The sequence below is a fragment of the Ammospiza caudacuta genome, chromosome 13 (genome assembly GCF_027887145.1).
Source record: "Ammospiza caudacuta isolate bAmmCau1 chromosome 13, bAmmCau1.pri, whole genome shotgun sequence".
Lineage (NCBI taxonomy): Eukaryota > Metazoa > Chordata > Aves > Passeriformes > Passerellidae > Ammospiza > Ammospiza caudacuta.
In genome coordinates, this window is record NC_080605.1 from 5,942,847 (window position 1) to 5,963,954 (window position 21,108).

Below are 21,108 nucleotides of genomic sequence, written 5' to 3' on the forward strand. Positions count from 1 at the left end.
GATGGTTTTCCTCTGACTCCCACAAACGTGCAGGAGGGACATGGCTGAAAACTGTTTGCAATGGACTTGAACTCAAATGCAGCCAGTTCGTTCCAGCTGCTTTTGGACAGCCTGAGCACAAAGGTGATTTGTGTCTGGGACTGGAATAAAAGCCTCTGAACATGCAGCTTTTTGACCCAGTGTTGGTTTCATGTGTCAAGTGGTTTTGCAGGAAGCCTCCCAGCTGATCTCCAAAGAAGGCTGCCCAAAAGCAGGGCCTGGGGTCTCACGAACAACAGACACACCTTTCTGACCCCATCCAAAAGATCCAGATTCCAAGAAATCCCCCCAAAATTGACCAGCATCACAACTACCCAAGCTGCCAGGAATTCCACAGGTCCACAAGGCTCACTGCTACCCTAGGAGCCAGCAGGACCCACCCCAACCCTGCTGCTTACCTCATATCTGTGGGTTACTCTGACAACAACCTCCCCGATGTTCAGTTCCTCAAAGTGGAAATGGACCCGGGGCCCGAGGCCTTCCCCCATGAGGAGCAGGGGCAGCCTGTTCTCACGGCCTGGGGAGAGATTTCTATTTCAGTACAGGAATTCCTTCTGCTCTCCTGCATTTTCCAGGCTGCCTTAGTGCTAGTCCCTGACTCTGTGCTGCATGGGACCAGCTCCTGATGTCCCAGGAGCAGATATGGACCCTTCTTTTCCCTCAAGAGATGCAGTACATCCATAGAGACCATCCCCTATGTTGAGTGTGGAACTTTAGGAAATGCCAGAAATTTTGTTCTTTCTCCTTCTGAGTGCACCTCAGAGTGTTTTCCCCAAGGGAGGAGGAGCAGACTAAATACAGGCAGCATTCAGAACAGCTGAGAGGGAAAAAATCAAAATAGAGGAGATGCCCTGGAAGCTGCAGGGACAGTGGGCATGTGCCAGCAGGGCCCTCCCCAGCCATGGCACAGGAGCCCAGTGACCTGGGGGAGTGTTTGCAGCTGCCTTCACTGCAGAGAGGGGCAGGGGAAGGAGCCGTACCTGAGATGTCACAGTAAACTGTTCGCTCATAGACCTGGGCTGCCTGGGGCGTGAAGAACACGCTGATTTCAGCCGAGCACTTCGGCATGATCTCACCCTCCTAAAGCAGAAGGACACAGCAAAACCTTTATCTTCGGACGCCACAACTCGTTTTCAACCACAGTCCTGTAAGCTGTTATCTAGAGCATCAGTGACAAGCAAGGAGTGAGTAACACTCATCAATAACAATGAGAACAGAGTTTGGAAGCTTTAGTCAGTCTCCTGCTGCCTGCCAGGAGCCCACAGGGCAGAAATGCTTTTTGCAACCAGCTCTCTGACCTCACCAGAATCCCAATGACTTCTCTCTTGGCACACAAAGCCAGCTGAGGCAGGGATCAGTCAAGTGACCTTAGTCAGGGATGAGGAGGAAGAGGAAGGAGAGAAGCAGGAAGGGAGGTTCTCAGCCATCATTTACCTTTGGCAGAAGGGAGAAAATGTCATCGTCTAACAGCATGGGATCTCCTCTGATCTTTGCTACCTCACTCTGGAAGGTGTGGTTGAGAAGAGCAAGGCGTTCTCGGCAAGTGATGTCCACTTCACACTCCTTCAGAAAACTATACAACTTGTGCCTTTGCTGCTGGTATATCCTGTGATACTGCCTGCAGGCACAGGAAAGACAAACCCAGCAGGTTGTTTAATAAGCCACGTCTTTGCAGAGAGAAGTGGAAGTGCAGGAGCAGCTCCACAGCAAAGGGCTGACCCTGAGCCATGGGGTCCCAAATGGATCAGAGGGTCACTTGTTCACTCCACACTTGCAAGCTCAGGAGAGCTTTCCAAAGGCAGCAGCCCTCAACAGAGCCTTCTGGCTCAAAGCCTTTGCCACAGCTGAGGGAGAATCCACCTGCCACCTCAGGCAGCTTTTCCTGACACACAACTGCTTGGGGGAGGCAGGAGAGATGGGCTGGTTTACTTACCCAAAACCATTCAAAAGCATCAGTACCTCCTGAAGGCATATGTTAGTTTTACCCTTGGGCAAGGAATGTCTCTGAAATGGATCTTTCAAACCCACCTCAGCCTGAGCTGTTCCTCCTGTTCCTCAGTATCCACAGCCTTCCACTGGAAGCGGGCTGTGATGTCGCTGCGGTTGTGGATGAGCACAGTTGCGCTGTTTGACATGGTGATGTACGTCTTCTCCAGGGTCACAGTATTCCTGTCCAGCCCGATGTGGGCATCCACAGCTCTGCCATGAAGGCTTGTGTGGGTGTCTTCACCTGGAACAAAGCACAGGGGAGTCTTTGCTCACCTCACTGGCTGATGGAAGCACAAGGAACAGAGCACACCACAGGCAGCAGAAGAAAGTGTCACAGCTTTTAGCTGAACGAGCAGTTCCATGGATCAGTCCATGGATCACAAGCTGAGAGCTGCATGTGCACAGCATGACGCCGTCCTGACAACCTGCCAGCATTTCACCCTCTAGAACAGACCCCTACCAAGGCTCCCTCATTTCCAGAGCTTTCAAAGCTTCATTATTCCCAGCCAGCTCCTGGGATTCATCTGGGCTCAGACTTCAAGCTCACCATTCCTGTTGCAGGTGAGCATTTCCCAGGCGAGATGCAAACAACAAATACCAGACATGCTCTCTAGAAATGGCATTTACTTGGAGCTCTACGAGGATCAAGATGACAAACTGCATGACTACAAACCAGATGACTAGAACATGAACGCCATGAAAAGTATCATCATCTCCCTCCTGAAACCCACGACCACACCAGCCTTTCTGCTCAGAACAGGCTCTGCTCTGAGGGATGCACAGAGTGCCCTGAGCACTGCCCAGCACTCACCTGTGTCGTAGTGCACAACAAGGGACCTGGAATGGTCACCAGTCTTCAGTGGCTGAAATTCCACTGCCACCTCCACGGCGTCACCAACATCCAGAGTTCCCATGCCCGGAGTGACAGAGAAAGGGCTGCAACACAGAGACAGTAGGACTCTTGGTGGAGATTTGGGGATGTTAACCCTTTTGCAGTCCAGTTCTGCTCACTTGTGCAAGCAAAGAGCAAACCAACCACAGTCAGCAGAAGACAGAACAAACAGGGTCAGAAACAGCCACTGACTCTAGTGTGAGGAGATCCAGCCTTCACAAGATCCTGTGGGATGAAATGACCTCATCTCCCCCATACTCTGTATCCAGCTCTCTGCAATGAGGCTCAAGGGTCATTTGCATCTTGCTTACTCTCATCAGATATCAGCTCCCCTTACTGACAGAGTTGGGCAAAAGTTATGGCCATGGATACCAAGGACCAAGTACTCCTAACATAATTTACAAACAGAGCTGACCAGTGAGCAAAGCTGGCAATTTTGTGACCAAGTCTCTCAAAGCACCATTCACCTGCACTTTTGGTAGATGCTGTGTGCAAGGAGGCTGCAATCTGTTTCAAGTCCCATGGTACAGTTATCTGCTATAGCCAAACGTTCTTTTGTCCACTGGTGTCTTAAATGCCATTATTAAATTATTTGATTTTGGGAAAATTGATCTCATTAAAAGCTGCCTCCTACACCAAGGAAGACAGAAAAATTACTGCTAATTGAATTGCTCATGTGTCCACTAACACTTATTGCAGGAAGAAACCCAAATATGATCTCATCTTAACATCTATTACTTTTAAGTGATGGTCAGTTAATGCTGACGTCTAACAGCATTAACTGTTCTAATAAATTCAGTCTGTTAGGTTACAGCAGCTCCATCTCTGTGCTGAAAAATTCTGTCCAGAGTCAGCAGCTCACAAGCTCCATCTTTCCCTCTGTCACTACATCTAGGTTCTATTTCATCTACTTCAAGATTTAATTCCTGAAGTTCAGAAACTCTTTAAATCCCTATCAAGCAGGATCCAACATGCTCTGTAGCACTCAACAGAACTGCTGGCAAGCACATTGTAAAAGGATACCAGACTTTATTGGGGATTTATTTTGGTGGTGACAAAACAAGATCTGGAAATCCCAGAGAAAAACTGTGCATGGATTTACAAGTTCCTGCCTACATGTTTGCACAGTCCAAAGCAGCAGCCTGTTTGAGCAGCATCTGAGGAGCCTGGATTGGAGCTGCCAATAGCTCTGGCAGGCTTTGGTGGAAGCTCCTCTTGGACCCTCACGTTTCACAGCAGAAAAGTCAATTTGCCTTTTGACCTCTGTTTTGCCAGAGGAAAAAAATAAATCAAAGCCACTCAGCTGCCTGAGGTTAGACAGGAGATCTGTGCTGCATTCCTGAGCTCAGCTCCTACACCAAGACCTCTGGGATCTCATAACCCTCAACACACCACCAGCCAACTGAACTGGTTTCCTTGCAGATACGGTGTCAAAAATGCATTACCCTCCCCAGTTCAGCCAACAGGAGAAACAGTGATTGTCTTCTGAGACTGGCAGGAACAGCACAATTCCTGCACAATGTCCACAGCACAGCTCATGTTGGGCATCTGATGCAGGGACCACTGGAAAGCCACGTTCCTGTGGCCTCCCAGAGAATGGGTCTATTTGGCTGGCAGTGCTGAGTAAGCATTTCAGAAGCTGCTTGTGCTCAGGAGGGTGCAAGCCAGCTATCAACATGTTCCAGCACCCTCCAGGAAATCTGAGACAGAGAAAGCTCAAAGGCTGCATCCTGCTAAGAACACTGAAAGCAAAACCATATGCCATCCATCCTGCTCACTTCCAGTCAGGGCTGCAGGGCAGCAGCTCTGATGCTCTGGTTCCTTTTGCTGCTCTTTCCCAACTCTGCCATCACCCAAAGGTGATATCCTTTGTACAAGGACAGATGAGCTGCCTCACCTCTGGGTGCTCAGCTCGTAACAAGCAGGCCGGTTTCCAACATTGTGAACCAGCAGAGTCTTCTGGGTCGTGTACTTGACCGGACAGGTGGAGAAGTCCAGCTGGTCAGGGAAGTCCAGGATGGCTCGAGCACCAATGGCCCAAATTGGCACAATGAACTCTTCATTTTCAGTGGTGCAGAGGAGCTGGTGGAAATAATCCTGTGGCAAAAGAAACTGTCTCAGCACAGAGCCTTTATCTCCATCTTTAGCATGGGCAAAGAGTATCTCCCAGTTCTAGATCCTCTGAAACCAGAACAGGTCCTCAAAAGTCAGGCCAGATGCCCTGAATCCAGCCTTGCAGGTCCACTTTCCACTGAAAACAGCAACCTCTTGGGCCCTCCAGACTCACCTTTCTCTGCCCAGGGGTGAAGAGGATGCGGACAGTGGTGTAGAGGCCTGGTGGCACCTTGCGGCACACGTCATTGGGGCCCACCAGCTGGAAATAAGGTGAGCTCTTCAATGTGACCTTCACCAAGCGAGGAACCTGCAGGACAGACATGGAATGATGGTTTTGCCACTTGTGATGGCACAGGTGGACATGCCCTGGTGCCATCCTTAAGCACCCTTCTCTGCTCTCCTCTTCCAGCACAGCGTTAAACCTCCAGTCCCAGCACTCACCTTGTCCCTGTTCCTCAGAACCAGCGGCACTTCACAGACCTCACCGGGGCTGTAGTTCTGAAACACCACCTCTGGTGGGCAAGGCTGAAACGAGCGCTGCTCTGGGGCAGCTGCTGAGAACTGCAGGGAGAGGCCAGAGAGAGCAGAGACAGGTTCAGCTGCTGGGAGGAAGATTCTGCTCTGATCCCCAGTGAAGTGCAGACTCTGGGTGAGCACATCAGCCCAGCCCACGCTGGGCAAACAGTGGCTCCTCCACCTCTGCCCTGGGCTGACCAAAAGCTCCTGGACCACTCTGAGCAGGCTCAAGCCAAGCTGCTCTTTTGGCATCCTCCTCAATTATCGCATCAAACAGCAAGGGCAGGGAAAGGCTACCTTGTGATGGGAGGTCCCAGGCTTGTCTTGAGGCTGGACAACCTGAGGCAGACTCAGCTTCTTAGCTCTGGCCAGCCTCTGCTTGGTGCTGAGAGACATCTCCCTCTGGAAGGCAGAGGGAGTCAGCTGGAAGGCAAAAAAACAGCAAGAGTCTCAGAAATGCCCTTGCTCATGGAGGCTTTTCTTGTTCACTTACTACTGATGAATGATTTGTGATCACAGCCACTAGAACAGTTCTGGAAGCCCTGGAAGTTTCCTGCTGAAATACTCAGCACCAATAAATTAATAATACAGAGTGCAATACACATACTCCAGCCACATGGCTGTGTCCCATGAATCTCTCTGTGATTTGATGGGACATGGTTGGGGATTTCTGCTCTTTGGGCATTTGTTTCCTCTTACTTTTCCCTGGATTGAGGCAGTGGCCTTTTCAGAGAGTGGGGAGGAGCTCTCAGAACTGCCCAAACTCCATCCCTGCACAACACTCAAAACTCACAGCCAGGAGATAGCACTGCTGGCTGAATCCAAGGGAAGCAAGCAAGAAAAGCTGTACCAAGAGTGAGGTGCACAGGAATGTGTCCAAGTTTTAGCTCTCTCTGTCAATTAGCATTGGTTTTCTCTGTGTGGGCTGACAGAGCCCTGGACAGAAGAACACAGAGGGATCTCCTTGGCAGAGCCTCAGCAGTGGGGCATCTTCAGCCAAGTGAGCTGCAGACAGCAAGGGACCTTTGTGGCCCTGGCTCCATCCAGTGCTGCCTGCAGGGCTGCATCTGTGCCCACCCAGGAGCTGGGAGAGAACAGCTGCCTTGGGAGCTCTTCCAGCTGGGACCAGCCGTGGCTCTCAAGGCTTTGGGCAGAGTTTGAGCTTTCCCCCTCACGTGCCCAGGTGCCCAAGGGCAGGATGGTCAGAGCAGCACAGGTGAGTGCCCAGCCTGACAGAAGGAATGGCTGTGGCAAAGGGGAAGGAAAGAAGCCCATGCTGAGGGCTTCAGCTGTACATTGGTTTCCCTTGGCTCTGCTGGCACAGCCAGGCAAGGTGCTGGGCTGTCCCTGACACTTCCCACAGTGTTCCCTACTGCACCAGGACAGCCCCAGCAACAGGAGCAGGGCACAAAGGGCTGGGGAGGGGCTCTGCAGCTTCAGAGCACTGCTGGCCAACAGGGGCAGGGAGAGCAGGGAGAGCAGGGAGAGCAGGGAGAGCAGGGCAGTTTCCAGCCTTAACACAGCCCCAGGGGCTACTCACAGAATCAGCCTTCAGTCTTTCCCTAAGCAAAAGTCGAGGTGTTGGTGTCTTTGGCACTCCAGAAGCCATTGTGAAGAGATGATGTCACAGAGGAGTGACAACGCCTCAACAGAACTGGAAGGAACAACAAGGGAACTCTGAAAATCCAGGACCCAATTCATGGCAGACTCAAGGGATGTACTGGTGCTAAAGGTTTTATATGATTTGAAAGCAGCTAAGTGCTCATTAGGCAGAAGTAGCTAGTGTTGTTATGCCTCAAGTTGGACTTTATTGCAACTATATGGCTATCTTGGCAATTTAAAGATTGATTGTACTGAAACCTGGAGGTGAAGTGCTGAACATTAATAATGCTTAGAACAAAACTGTAGCTTAAATATTATTTAAAAACAGCTTGAATGGACTTTCTCTTCTTTAGGCTAAATGACCTCTGCTCTCTCAGCTGCTCCTCAAAGGACTTGTGAGAGACTAGAATGTTATGGCTAATGCCTTAAATATTGCTATAAAGGACTTTTTGCCCATTGTGACAAAATTGAATAAAGAACCTGAGACCCCCCAAATGCACCCTTCCCTAAAAATGCCTCCTGACTGGAACTTGGCACTGGGAGTTAAGCTGCCTAAGGGAACTTGAGACAAGATAAAGCTGACACTATTGTCCTGTTAGCTCAGGTCTGGGGAGAAGTGAACAAGGCTGAGGGAGAAAAATATATCCCCACTAAAGTCAAATCCAGCAGCTGTCCTGAAAATCAGCTCTCTCTGCCTTCAGGCTGGGGAAGTCATAGCCACAGACTCGTCTGCTGAGGCCAGGTTGGCACACAAACTTCCCATCAACAGAGGGGGAAGGAGGAAATTTTGGGGGTGAGGCACAACCTCTGGTAAGGGGCAGAGGACACCCATCCTCCCTCAGACAAACTGGCTCAGCTGTAAAACCCCCCAGCCCCAGAAGGCCACATCCAGGGGACATTCCCATGAGGGGCAGCTGAGGGGGTGTCATAACCCAGCAAAGACCTCCAAAGTACCCCCAGAGCCATTCCTGAGGCCTTGCACCAGATGACTGTATGGCATGCGGAGAAACACAACAGATCTGAAAATCCACAACCCAATTCATGGCAGACTCAAAGGACATACTGGTGCTAAAGATTTTATATTATTTGAGAGTAGTAAGAGACAGAGCCAAACTTGCCCCACGCCAGGGAGGTACCTGGGCAGTCCCACCTTGCCCAAATCTGCATTAATCCATTGGAGTCTCACATTTTGTGAGACCTCACCACAGAGAAGACCAGAAGAGGACTGAATGGGATGGGATGAGATCCATGGAATGGTAATATTTTCTACTAAATCTGTCTCTGTCACTCTTTATTCCCTCCTTCCCAGCCCCCTCCCTCCCCCTCTTCTTTTTCTATTTCTTTCTCCCTCTCTCTTCCTCACATTTACTGTTCCATAAAGTCCAAACTATTGACTTTGGCACATGGTCTCGGTTTGCACCTTAATCCAGGTGCATCTCCTTAATAATTTTAATAACCAGATCATAACAACCCACTGAAACTTGAACAGAACTCATTGACCTATAAGTAGTTTAAATACATACTATAGGAAAAAATGTATAGACTAGTATATTTAGGAAATGTTGCATTTCCTCAGTGAGAAAAAAGCACCATCAGCAGACCATGTATTGTTCATCCCCTTAGCTGTACATGCCACCGAACTGAAGACTGGCATTATCCCATCCTGTATTTCCCTTTGGCATTCTCTTTCAGAGCACAGATGTGACAAAACCAGAAAGTACAACTTGAGTCAGTCTTTACCTTCAAACGAAATTCAGGACTCTCTGGCAGAAACCACTGTTCTGCACGTTTAGGTGTCCCTCGCAGAGCAATGTTTTGCGAGTTCTTGCCCACAGACAGCACTGTTCTGCGAACAACTCCGCTGGCAGTGGCCGAGTGCCGCCGGTGAGCGCACCGGGTGCGAATGAGCATCGGGGCGGCTGCGGGCGCTGAGGCCGCGGCGCCGTCACAGACGCTGAGGGCCCGGGCGCGGTTACCGGGCAACCGCGGCGCCGAGCCTGGGGCCGGGCCGGGCCGCGCTGCTGGGCGCAGGACATTGGCACTTTGGCTGCTGACTTGGCTTTAGTGCCTTCTGCAGAGTCCTTCTGTATTTATGAAAGTTTAAAATGTGGTGATAAAGGCACCTTTGGCAGGTCTATACCCTGCTCTTTGTATAGCACTAGGATGCTATCCTGGCTGGAGCCCCAGCAGGGGCTGAGGGAGCTGGGAAGGGGCTGAGCCTGGAGCAAAGGAGGCTCAGGGGGCCCTTGTGGCTCTGCACAACTCCCTGCCAGGAGGGGACAGCCGGGGGGCCGGGCTGTGCTCCCAGGAACAGGGACAGGAGCAGAGGGAACGGCCTCAGGCTGGGCTCAGGGCGGGCACCAGCAGGAATTTGCCCATGGAAAGGCTGCTCAGGCCTTGGCAGGGGCTGCCCAGGGAGCTTTGCAGTGCCCATCCCTGCAGGTGTCCCGGGAAGGGCTGGAGGTGGCACTCAGGGCTCTGGGCTGGGGACAAGGTGGGCATCGGGCACAGCTGGGACTCCATGGTCTCAGGGAGCTTTCCCAACCTTGATGATTCGATGATTCGATGATTCTATGAAGGAATGATTCAAAACAGATTTTAACTCTAAATCTATCATACACAAATATTACAAAGGTCAAAATTCACCTAAAAGAAATTTAGGATTATTCTTTAAGATTGAAATAATCATATGTCAAAGCTGCATACAACATTGTTACATACAATACTGTAAAGCCATATAAAATAAAAGCCTTGTTACCCTTGTAAAATTATGGCTCGGGCCTGCTGCTTCGGCTAAGTACAGCTAACAGCTAGCCTGACAAGTTCCTGTGAGAAAGGAATTTGCACCTGTGAGAAGAAAGACTTCTACCCACATCTTCTATCCAGGAGACATTAATGGGAGGAAAGGTTTTCCCTAGTATGTACTTTAGCAACTACTAACCAATGAACCGAATTGCAGTAAATTACCAACCAATTAAAATGAAAGACAATGCCTTTAAAAAACCATATAAATGCAAGCTGTGAAGAATAAAGTTGGGCTGTTGTGCATGAAGACAGCGACATGTAAAGACAGTATTACATGAACTACCCTTGGGTTCAACATCATCAGTGAAAAGTTAAACTGGACCTCTCTATTAGGAAACGATTATTCGTTCAAATTTTCTTGTCCTTGAAGAGAATACAAAAGTCTTTATAGATATATTACTGCTTATGTAAATACAAACACCTCCATGTTAACATGTAGAGATACATTCTGATTAACATTACTGATAGACCAATAGTAGAGGAAAAATAATCAGATTTTATAGGCTGACTTCTTCCCTCTAATACCTGACCTTTCTGGCTGAGATGCCAGACTTATGACCACATTGCTTAATTCTTTTTCACTTCAAGAGGAAGCAGAGTTGCGAGAAAATCTGTGCCTCCAATGATGCCTGGCCTTGTACACATCTAGTAAAAAAGATATTTCTATGTTTTTGAAGTTTCTCAAAAGGCAGATCTTTGCCTTGGAAATGCAACTTTCAGTCAGTGACTTTGTTGGCAGAAGATGAAATAAAATGCAGCTTGTGCCTTTTCTGTGTTTATCTTTTGTGTGCTGGTTTTAGAGTTTGTTTCATGTTGCTGCTTTTCCCCTACTCTTTTCCCCGTGGGTGTTTTGGGGGAGCAGAGGTGCAGCGGCCCCGGGGGGGGCTGTGGTGGCTGAGCCAGGCGAGCCCAGGGCAGGCTGGATTCACGGCCACAGGACCCTGCTGGGATCCATGGATAATGAGAGGACTGGCCCTCACAATTAAGGGATGACTATTGTGTGAATATTAAGAGAAGCTTTATTGATGTGTAGTTATGTCATTGTAGTTTAAATGTCCTCTCTTCTCCCCATAGTTTCCCTTTTTGCAGTGCTTTCCCTCTTCCCTGTGAGCACCATAGGCCCCTGCTCTGGTGCAGAGCTGCTTGATTACTTCTGCTTGATGGAGCCTTACCTACTGTGTTTGTGTGCCTTGAAAACATTTTTAAAAGTTTATTTCGTTTTCTGACTAAATTCTGATTGTTTTATATAGTTTTACAGTTACTGGAGAGATGGAAAAGTAGTAAATGCAACGCCTTATTACCTATCAAATTTTAATATGGTCTGATATTTTTAACAAGAATGCCAACAAATTTGCCATATAAAATGATGCCAGATACAGTCACAAAAAGCTGTTGGGTTGTTCAGCGATATGCTAAATTGCACGTTATATTTATTTTTCAGTAACCCTGCACTTCAAAAAGTCTTACTGAATTTCCATGGAATTTGCAGTTCCCATGAGTTTTTCTCATAACTGATTTACTTGGAATTCTAATATGCTTGTTACAACTTTAATCCCTCCAGTACGCCATCATGCTGTTATTTCATTTATGGCTTATTCACCTTTTAGTTGTCTTTTTGTATTAATAACCTTAGACTAAGTTACATCACATCATATCTGTAACTTTTAAGGATGTTCTTTTTAATTCTGTTAAATTAAGGCCCAATATATGTAGCTCAGTTACATTCTGTTAAATTGAATACAGCTAAGATTTATAAAGTTAATTTTGGTCAATTTTATTTCTGTTAAGTTTCAGTATTACTAAGTTTGAACCATGTTCTATTCCAGTTTTTTATGGTTCCAGTTATGTTCAGTATTAATTAACTTTGAGTTCTCGTGAGTGTGCTTTTTGTTCTACTAAGGTGATAATAAAATTATGTTTATTAATTTGAAATCCTTCTAGGGTGGAGTTTTATTAAGTTCATCTTGTTAAGCTCTATCACTGTCCAAATTAATTTATATCCGGTTTGAGTGTTATTTAACCTGAGGTATCATCAATTTTACTAGTGAGCTGTTCAGTGTTTTCCTTTGATGCATTTCTTCTGTCATAACTACATAAATGTTTGTATTACTGTTTTCATAGCCAGCTTTTCACATGCTTTACTATCTTTTGGTGTAATTACCTACAAGATGTGTCATTTCAGGATCCTCCTTTTGTTCTCTAGCTGCTTATGTATCTCTCAGACCAGACTACCCCTCTAGCTAGGCTCTGCACTGTGGCTCTATGGTTTCACCCAGTGCTGTCTCATCATTTTTAAGTATTTTTCAGAGTTCCAAGAAATGATATCTCAGCTTTGTGGGAAGCCTCCTCTAAACTGATGGTATTGTGACATCTACTCTAAGTAATCAGATGCAGCCCCAATTATTATTACAGAACCACTCCAACAGTTTGCTGGGTTTAAAGCATCTCTCTGCTGAGGAAGTTCTGGAGGAGGCAGCTCTTGGATGGTTCATTAGTCTGTCACCCCTAGACCTTTACTCCTAAGGGCTATTCTTAAGAGTCTTGCTTTAAATTACATTTAGGGAATTCTCTCCCACTCAGAGCTTGGGTGGTGGCCAGGCCTTAGCTCTTCCTGGATGGGAATTTGCCAACAGACGCAGATGTTTCCTTCATCAAAACTAGATTTGAGTTACTTTGACTTGGCAATTTGACCCTCTAGACATGACAGTTGAACTGTTTTTAAAGTGAGCTTGGGAATTATTATCTGGAAATAATGATCCAAGTCCCCACTAAATGGAGGTTTGTCAGCTGTTTGCATACTCTGGGATGATGGTACATTATTGCAGAGATTGCTATTTACCTAATTCCACATATGTTGTAAGTTTTGTCTGCTATGTGAAATATTTCTGATAGTTGTATCTGTATTATTCCTAATTGCTATAAGTTTCTTGTCCACCAAATGTATTATTTTACTATATTTCTTCATACTCATAACAAAAGATATGCATCTCATTCTTATAAAACAAAAAAGGAGTTAACACTTTAAGAACATTCAAATAATGCAATATGTACATTAAAAAGTTAAGATGACTAATCATTTTGAATAATGCAATATTTACATTAGAAATTTGAAAAAAAGATCATCACATTTAAATCCCAGCTGAGCGTACCACAGTGAAGCCTAATTGATTCATTAACTTCAGGAGAAGATGTGCCTGTATTTTATCATCAGCAGTTCAAAGCAGTCACCTGTTCATTCCATCAGATACTGATCAGCTCTGAAAAAATGAGGCCCAGTGAAAGGAGAAATAACCTCATCACCTTGCAGCCTTTGTGGCCAGAGCAGGAGCAGAAGGAGGACTGCCAAGACATGGCTGTGGCTGGAAACTTACAGAGACAATTTGCCAACAAAAGCCTCATGGCATCCTCATGGTACAGTGCTCCTACAAACCTTCTTCAGTTATCCCCCATTCCAGCACCCAGGGGAACATTCAGTGATGTCAAAGATCAACATTTCCAGCTAATGGACTTCCTCACAGTTGACAAGTAACTGGATTTTAAAACAATAGTTATTTATTTCCATTTCCCTAAGAGACATTGGACATTATTCTTTTCTTTTCTCATGCTGTGGAGCCCTGTGTAAATGACTTGATAGAATTTGCTAAGTTTTGTTGATTGTCATTGGTCTTTTATGTATCTTATCCCATATGATAACCTTCATGAGATAATACCTTCACAAGACTGTGCTGTTTCAACATCAGAACATAGGAGCCTTTTTTAAATGAACGAAAAGTGGGAGATGTCACAGAAGAATTATAAAAGAAAGGCCTTATGAAATCAGGCCTTGTTCTCATTATAGGTAAAAGTTAAGTTAAATTAGGGTACAGTGCACTGGAGCGTATTTGGCCCTAATGTCCGACTAGCCGATGCGAGAGGGAGGTGGCCGACACCCCCGGCACATGTATTGCCAGCCCCCCTTGGCGTCTTGGCCTCGGGCTGGGCTGGATGCATGGTGCGGATGAAGAGCGCTGAAGGACGAAGAAAGAGGCGTCCACAAGCTGGGGGCTAACTCCGATTTATTGGCGGTATGGTGACACGAACCAAGAGGGAGGGTGCCAACCAGCAAATGGCATGGAGTAAGGGGAGAGGCAAGGTTTTAAAGGGAAGGGGGTGGAGAGAGGAGGGAAGCCCAACTAGCCAACCAGGGAGAGGTACAAACATAACTGGCATCAGGGGTTAACCAATTAATACAACATAAAGGAGGGGCCCCGGGACCACAGCCAACCACAGCCCCCAGAGAGGCGAAGTTTCTAGAAATCAAGGAGGAGTGGGGGGTGATTGACTGGGCCCAGGGAGGAGGAAAACTTACATATAAGGAGTGCAAGGGAGGGGTAATTACATAACAAGGGGAGATTGGCAGTTGAGAGGGAATGGGGTAACCAAGGAGACCAACTGTCAGGAGAGGCAGTGGCGGGAAAATCAGGGAAGGGAGGAATCATTGTACAGAAACAGGGGGGAGAATACATAAAATGGGGAAATAACTGGGGAAATTGATCAACACAACACAACAGTACAGTTCAATTATATTGTATTAATTATGTTATATTAATTGTATTATGTTAAGAGGGGGGGCTTGTTGGAATGTTCTAGAAGGGTCCAGGGTTTGGTGCAAGGGTGGTCTGGTGGGGCAAGGCGAGGGATTGGATGAAAGATCTGACCAATCATTTGAAGCCCTGCAGAAACAATTGGTCCAGAATGCACGGCGTTAAAGCTCAATGCGAAGCCTGGAAATGGACCAATCATCATGCGGATCCAAAATGGACTGATCCTGGACTCGAAGGGGGCTATAAATGGCGGAAGTTTGGTTGGGTTGGGGTTCTTCTTCTTTTTGGATACTTGTTTGGTGGGGAGAACCCAGTGCACTTGGGGTTAGCGCACTGTTCTGTTTTCGGCTTGCTGTGTGGGTACCTGGGCTTATCCTGGGCACTCCATTCCTTGTAGCTATTTTAATAAACAAGAACCTCTTTCTCCAGAGAAAGTTTGGCCTTTCATCTCTTCTAAGTGCAGCCAAGCAGTTACAAGTTCCCATATGAAGCTATTTTGAGAATGAGAGTTCGTTAACAATCTATTCTGAGGGTGAAAAACAAATGCACCTGCAACAACAAGGGATTTGTCTCATCAAATCAAAAGAAGAGAATCAGTGAAGAGAACAGGTAAACAATACAACAGAGAGGTTTGATGTACAAGTAAAATATATTTTATTAATCAATAGAGTAATAAGAAAGAAATCTATTAACTAATTAAAGTTGCACACAAAGTCTGAAACTGTATAAACTAAGTAGAGTGAATAAAGAATGGTCTTTCCCCGCGTGAAGAAACTGAGGAAACTGAGTCCCCAGAGGTGGTAACCTCCCTATCAACACAGATGATACCCATTCATTGTGGAACATCATCATCTGACTGCCCCCTCTGCAACTGTGCACCTCCAGCTGAGACGATTAAAGATTCCTTTGGTCTCTACATTTTTTGTTCAGGCTTCTTCACCTTCTCCTGAGGCTTATTGGTCTTCTGCCCTTTGTTTTCAGCTGCATACTGGGACTTGTTTCTCTTTTGGATAACAGGTGACCGCACGGTACCCTGAACCCTGTTCCAGTAGGAGAAATTCTGCTGCAATGACTCATACGTCTGAATCCTCAGGAACAAGTTCTCTATCTCAGCTGCGTCCTTTGAGATTTTGGTTGCCCCCATATTTGGGACTTTGGTTCCCCCCTTCTTTGGGGCTTTGGTTCCCCCCTTCTCTGGGGCTTTGCTTTCACCCTTCTTTGAGGTCTTGGTTTCACCTGTCTTTTGGGCTTTGGGTTCTCCCTTCTCTGGGGCTTTTACTTCCCCCTTCTTTGGAGCTTTGGTTTCCTTCACTGGGATTTTGGATTCCTTCCACTCTGGGGATTTGGTTTCCTTTTCTGGAGGTTTGTTTTTCTTCTCTGGGGGTTTGGTTTCCTTCTTTAGGATTTTGCTTTCCTCCTTCTCTGGGATTTTGGTTTCCTTCTTTGGAATTTTGGTTTCCTTCTTCTCTGGTATTTTGGTTTCCTTCTTTTCTGGAGGTTTGTTTTTCTTCTCTGGGGCTTTGTTTTCCTTCTCTGGGGCCTTGGTTTCCTTCCCCTCTGGTGATTGGGTTTCCTTCTTCTCTGGTATTTTGGTTTCCTTCTTTTCTGGAGGTTTGTTTTTCTTCTCTGGGGCTTTGCTCTCCTTCTCTGCGGCCTTGGTTTCCTTCCCCTCTGGTGATTTGGTTTCCTCCTTCTCTGGGGGTTTGGTTTTCCCCTTCTCTGGTTTTGGAGATTGGATACCCACAGAGACACCCTTCTTGTCCTCCTTCCGCCTCTCTTCCTCCTTCCGCCTTTCTTCCTCCTTCTGCCTCTCCTCCTCCTCTAAGGCTTTTGCCTTCTGCTGACGCGTTTGAATCAGCCACTTCAGCAAACTTCAGCAAACAAAACAGAAAACATCGCTGAGAGTCACCACCAGAAACTTGAGCTCACCAGTCCTGGCTGCCCTGCACTTCATTCCTTGACCCTGAGGCCAGGCAGAACCACCAGACCATTTCTGTAAATTTTCCTCAACCCACAGAGGCTGGGAACATCCCAAGTGAGGGCATTGGTGGAAGGGGACTTCCAGGACCAGCCAAACCTGAACCATGCCATCATAAGGTCTTGGCTGTGCAAGCTTCCTCTTAAGGCACAGCCAGACCCCTCCAGCCCCTGCCAAAGGCTGATCCACCAGCTCTCTGTGCTGATGCCTGAAAACACCCTTTGTCTCTTAATTTCCCAGTTTAAAGCAGAGCACAGATGGCTAACATCTGCTTATCTCTCCTACAATTCTTACTCAGCTCATTCAGCACCCCTCAGGGTACAGCCTGCTCCTTAATGACAATAATCCTATCAATCAGAAAGCAAAGGCTGCAGGAACTCCTCTCCTGCAAGACAGGCTCTTGTCAGCCTGATTTCCTGCTGGAACCCAGCTGTGACCAAGCAAACCAGTGCTGTCTGCCATGAAAACCATCTGAAGCAGCCTCATCTGTCTCCTCTCCATGAAACCAAATTCAGCCTGGGCTGAAGGAAGTCCTGATGCACAGCCTTGCTTTAACCAGCCTCCACTCCCACCTCCACACTTTGCCTATGTGTCCTGAGCTGGGCTGCCTTGCTGGAGCAGAGCTTCTCCTGGGCTTGCCCACTGCTGCAGCTGAAGGGGAGCCTAAAGGACATGAGCTTTCATGGGTGCTGTCCCACCATAAGGAGAACCCTGGCAGATCAGCATTGCAAGGACTTGCAAAAGACACCTCTAGAGGCAGTGCCAAGGCAAGCCCAGAGCCCAGCTCCCTGCAGGCAGCATCTAAGGCAGGAGGGCTCACCACTCAAATAGAGAAGAAGATCTTCTGTCTCAACAGAAGAAGGTCCTTCCTCTCTTGGGAGCCAGGGAGCTCAGAGTGGCCATCCCTGTGCTGCTTCTGGCCTTTGCTCTGCAGCACCTCTGAGCTCAGAGTCCTTGGAGCAGGGAAGCCCTCCAGGGACAATAACCCATGGAAGAGCTGTAACCCATGGAAGGCTTACTCACTTTTTCCTCCGTATGCGCTTGTTTCCCAGTATTATTTTATCCATTTCTGCTTTCTTCTTCTCAAGGAGGGCATAATACTCATCCTCATCTATTTTCAAGATACGTTCTGTGTTCGTCTGCAGAGCTTTTTCCCGCTTCATTTCTTTAGCACAAACCAGAGGAGAAACCATGAGTGACTGCAAGCAGAGCTGGGTGCTCTGGGGCAGCAGCAAGGATTCACAGCTTTTCCTGACGCAGCCTATCATCTCAGGAGATATTGAGGAGCTCATATCCCTGCTCCACAATTCAGAAAATCCCCCAAACTATGGCTGAACATTAAAGTCCCCATGCCCTCAGATCCCAGGAAAGGAGACTCGGTGAAAGCAAGATGAGATTGTTCTTTTGCTGCTAGGAAGGTGCAAATATAAAAGAGCCAGTGATATTAGACCTGGTCCTATTGGCTGAGGAACTCATCCAGCCCTAATCTTTGTGGCTAAGGGACACAAGGGGAATATCCTGATTATTTCCCCAGTCTATGGCAGGCAGATAGGAGCTTGCTTTGGCTGCACTCAGGACTGGAAGAGGATGCCACAGCCCTTCAGCCAAGAGTTCCTCCACCAAGCTGGGGAACAGGCAGCTGCTAAAAGCACGGGCTTTCCCTGGAGAGCAAGGTGACAGAGAGTTCAGGGTGTATGGGCTGGAGTCCCTGCTGTGACCACAGGCAAAACAGACACCACCAAACCCTCACTGTTTTTCTGACCTGCTGCTGCCTTGCCCATGGCCTTGGCCTCAGCCTCAGCCCTGGCCTTGAGCTCTGCCTCTTGAGCCTTTGGCCTCCTCTGTGCTTCATGGTCCTGCAGCATGTCTCGGGACAGTGTCGCAGCTACAGCACGTGGAGGCAGAAAAAAGCTCTTCTGGTACTCAGACCCCACTGCCATCCGCAGGATCTGTGTGTGGAGGGAAGAGAAGCCATACACAAGATTCCTTTTCTTGCCTTTCATCACAAAGACTCAACAAACCCATTTTCTGTCTCCTTCCTTCCTCCCAACAACACAAACTATTTAGTTTAGGTCCCCCCACAGCATGTCAGCAGAGCTGGCTTTGCCCTGGGGATTGCCTCCATCTCCCTGGCACAAGCCTGGGAATGCTGGAGTGCTGTGAAGCTTGGGCAGCGTGTACATGTGGACCAGACTTCTCACCTTCTTCTTCTCAAGGAGATGCTCATGAAAATCCATTAAGCAAGACTCAGTGGGGAAGTTGCATGGGTTCTTCACCACCACTGTGGCCTCCACCCCATCGCTGTCCACCGGCATCCCTCCCATCTTTAGTGCTGGGGGCCTGAACTCCAACCGTGGCTCCAGACCTTGTCCTGAGAGGTGCAGCTTTAAGCGATTGCTGCTCCCACAAATGATAAGCTCCAGCTCATTCTTGTAAGACCTCTAAAAAGAGGAAAGCGCAGAAAACTCATCCATGAAGTCTCAGATGACAGGACCCCAAATACAGCAATGCTTGATGTTATCAGTCCCTCCAAGGTGAATGGAAACCAGATATTTACTTATGCTAGGGACTAGAGCATCTGTAGTAGTCTGGGTCTGAGTAACTGGGATGAATGCTGGTGTGCACTGTAACTGGGTATCAGATGGATGTACAATGGCCTGTCAGACATTTTCACCTAGTCATGCAGGAGTGCAGTGCTCATGGGAAAGGCCCTCAGGGTTTCAGTGTCCAGACACAGTCCTGGCACTGCTGCATCAGGCAAACACCAGCTCCAGGAGAGAGGCAAATGAGCTCTTGCTGGCCAGAAATAAGGGCCATCTTCTCTGCTTAGTGTTTGGCTCTGGTCCAAGACAGACACAAGATGGTTACATTTCTTGAGCAATTAAAAGATCCCTGGGAGTGTGTGTGGGCACAGAAGCACTTGTGTCCATGCTGGTACACACTGCCACTTTCCAAGACCCAGCAGCCACAGGCAAACCACTTTTGGGAATGCTTTGTCCTTTGAGCTGAATCCCCAGCTGCACAGGAATGTGCAGGCAGGCCAGAGCCCCAGGGACTGCTGGCAGCACCCCACTACAGGTGACTGTCCTGCCGTGCCCAGGAAGGTGGGTGGTGGCTGTTTGGTCTCTCAGTCCTGCAGCAGGATGAGCCATTCCAGGATTATCCTCTGTGAGTGGGCAGCTGCTCTGCACTGAGTGTCACAGCTGCAAATACAGCCAGGCAAGGGGCAGGCTGAGGGGAGTTGGGCACATCCCCCCCATGTGCCAAGAGGCAGCCTCAGAGCCCTGGTGCTCTCTGTGCAAGCTCCCTGTGAGCATTTCAAAGCACATCTCACGGGAGTGCTCTGTGGGGTGAACTGAGCCACGCTGAGTACGGGGTTTGCAGAAGGCTCCCTGTGAAGGCAGAGCTCCTACCACACTCTCTGCACCAGGCCCTCATTTCCAGATAGCCCTGACAGGCCTCCTGGGCTGACACCCACCAATCTCACCTCCTCCTCAGGTGCAAACTCGATTTGCAGATCCTGCCACCTTCCTGCACAAACGATTCCTCTGGAGGGTGTCACGTGAAAGGGACAGGGCTCATCCACCAGTGCCTGCAGCTTCTGACGTATGGATGGTGTCATGAATTTGAGGTGACTATTCTGGGCACAGAAACCAATAATGTGAGGTCTCCTCGTGTTCTGAGACACTGACACGGTGCTGAGAGCACCCACAGCCAAACCAAGTGTGGCCCCAAAGCCCAGAGCTGGAGGGAAGCCCTGTAGACAGGGCAGGCAGATAGGGAACTACTGTCCTCAGAGGAGGAGGAGGAATGGGTGAAGATGGCAGCAAAGCAAAGCATCAGCTAATGGAACAGGTTGAGGCAAACCAGCCTTGATCTAGACCCTCAGAAGTTTCCACAAATACACTGTAGACCCAAGTGCTCAAGCAGCCACAGAGCAGAAAGGGCAAGAGTCACAAAGAAAACCCAACCAAGCAAGGTCTGTGTTCAAGGTCGCCTGTGCTTTACCCTCAGAGCAGGCTCCTTGGAAGCAATGAACCATTTGCAGGATTCTGGGAACCGGTTGTAGAGTTGGATGGTCTCAACCTGGCAGTCCCCAGCAACAATGTCAGAGAACTGCAGTTTGTTCTTGGAGAGGGTGAGTGACAGTTCAGACACAGTGGCACGGATGCGGATGCTGTACACAGGGCCTTTTGTCACCTGGAGAAGGACAGAGAATTCAGCAGAGCGTGCAGGTGACATCTGCTGCTGTGCCCAGCCTGCTGCCTGCCCCAAGAGCTGTGGTACCTCTATGGGCAGCACCACTTCCACGTCACCATATGGCTTGTGGGCACTTTCAAAGCGAACGTCGAAGTCCACGCTGTTGTTGGGGGGCAGGCAAATCATCTGGTCCAGGCCCACGCTGAAACCTTGAACAGATGAACACAAAGCAGCTGAGATACACACAAAACACAAAATGTGTACAAGCATTTAGGCCTTACAGGTGTCCTGGCTGAGAGGCGTGGCAAAAGCCCCATGCTGTGCTGTGACCTGGACAAAATCTTAAGAGTGCACCTGAACACCCTTCAGACACAGTGAGCCGCTGTGTG

At 48.2% G+C, this 21,108-nt stretch overlaps 1 protein-coding gene across 1 annotated transcript in view; it reads right to left on the reverse strand.

The window, feature by feature from the left end:
- The window catches only part of LOC131563695 (hydrocephalus-inducing protein homolog), a 29,043-nt gene extending 13,358 nt beyond the window's left edge, over positions 1-15,685 (reverse strand). The window contains exons 1-12 of the mRNA XM_058813811.1: positions 15,574-15,685; positions 13,858-13,965; positions 8,894-9,171; positions 5,849-5,974; positions 5,477-5,596; positions 5,208-5,342; positions 4,818-5,017; positions 2,840-2,964; positions 2,068-2,269; positions 1,474-1,657; positions 1,020-1,119; positions 438-556 (exon numbers count right to left, since the gene is read on the reverse strand). Of these exons, the coding sequence (XP_058669794.1) occupies positions 438-556; positions 1,020-1,119; positions 1,474-1,657; positions 2,068-2,269; positions 2,840-2,964; positions 4,818-5,017; positions 5,208-5,342; positions 5,477-5,596; positions 5,849-5,974; positions 8,894-9,171; positions 13,858-13,965; positions 15,574-15,685 (1,809 nt within the window). The remainder of the gene's footprint in view (positions 1-437; positions 557-1,019; positions 1,120-1,473; positions 1,658-2,067; positions 2,270-2,839; positions 2,965-4,817; positions 5,018-5,207; positions 5,343-5,476; positions 5,597-5,848; positions 5,975-8,893; positions 9,172-13,857; positions 13,966-15,573) is intronic.
- Between the last annotated feature and the right edge of the window lie 5,423 nt (positions 15,686-21,108).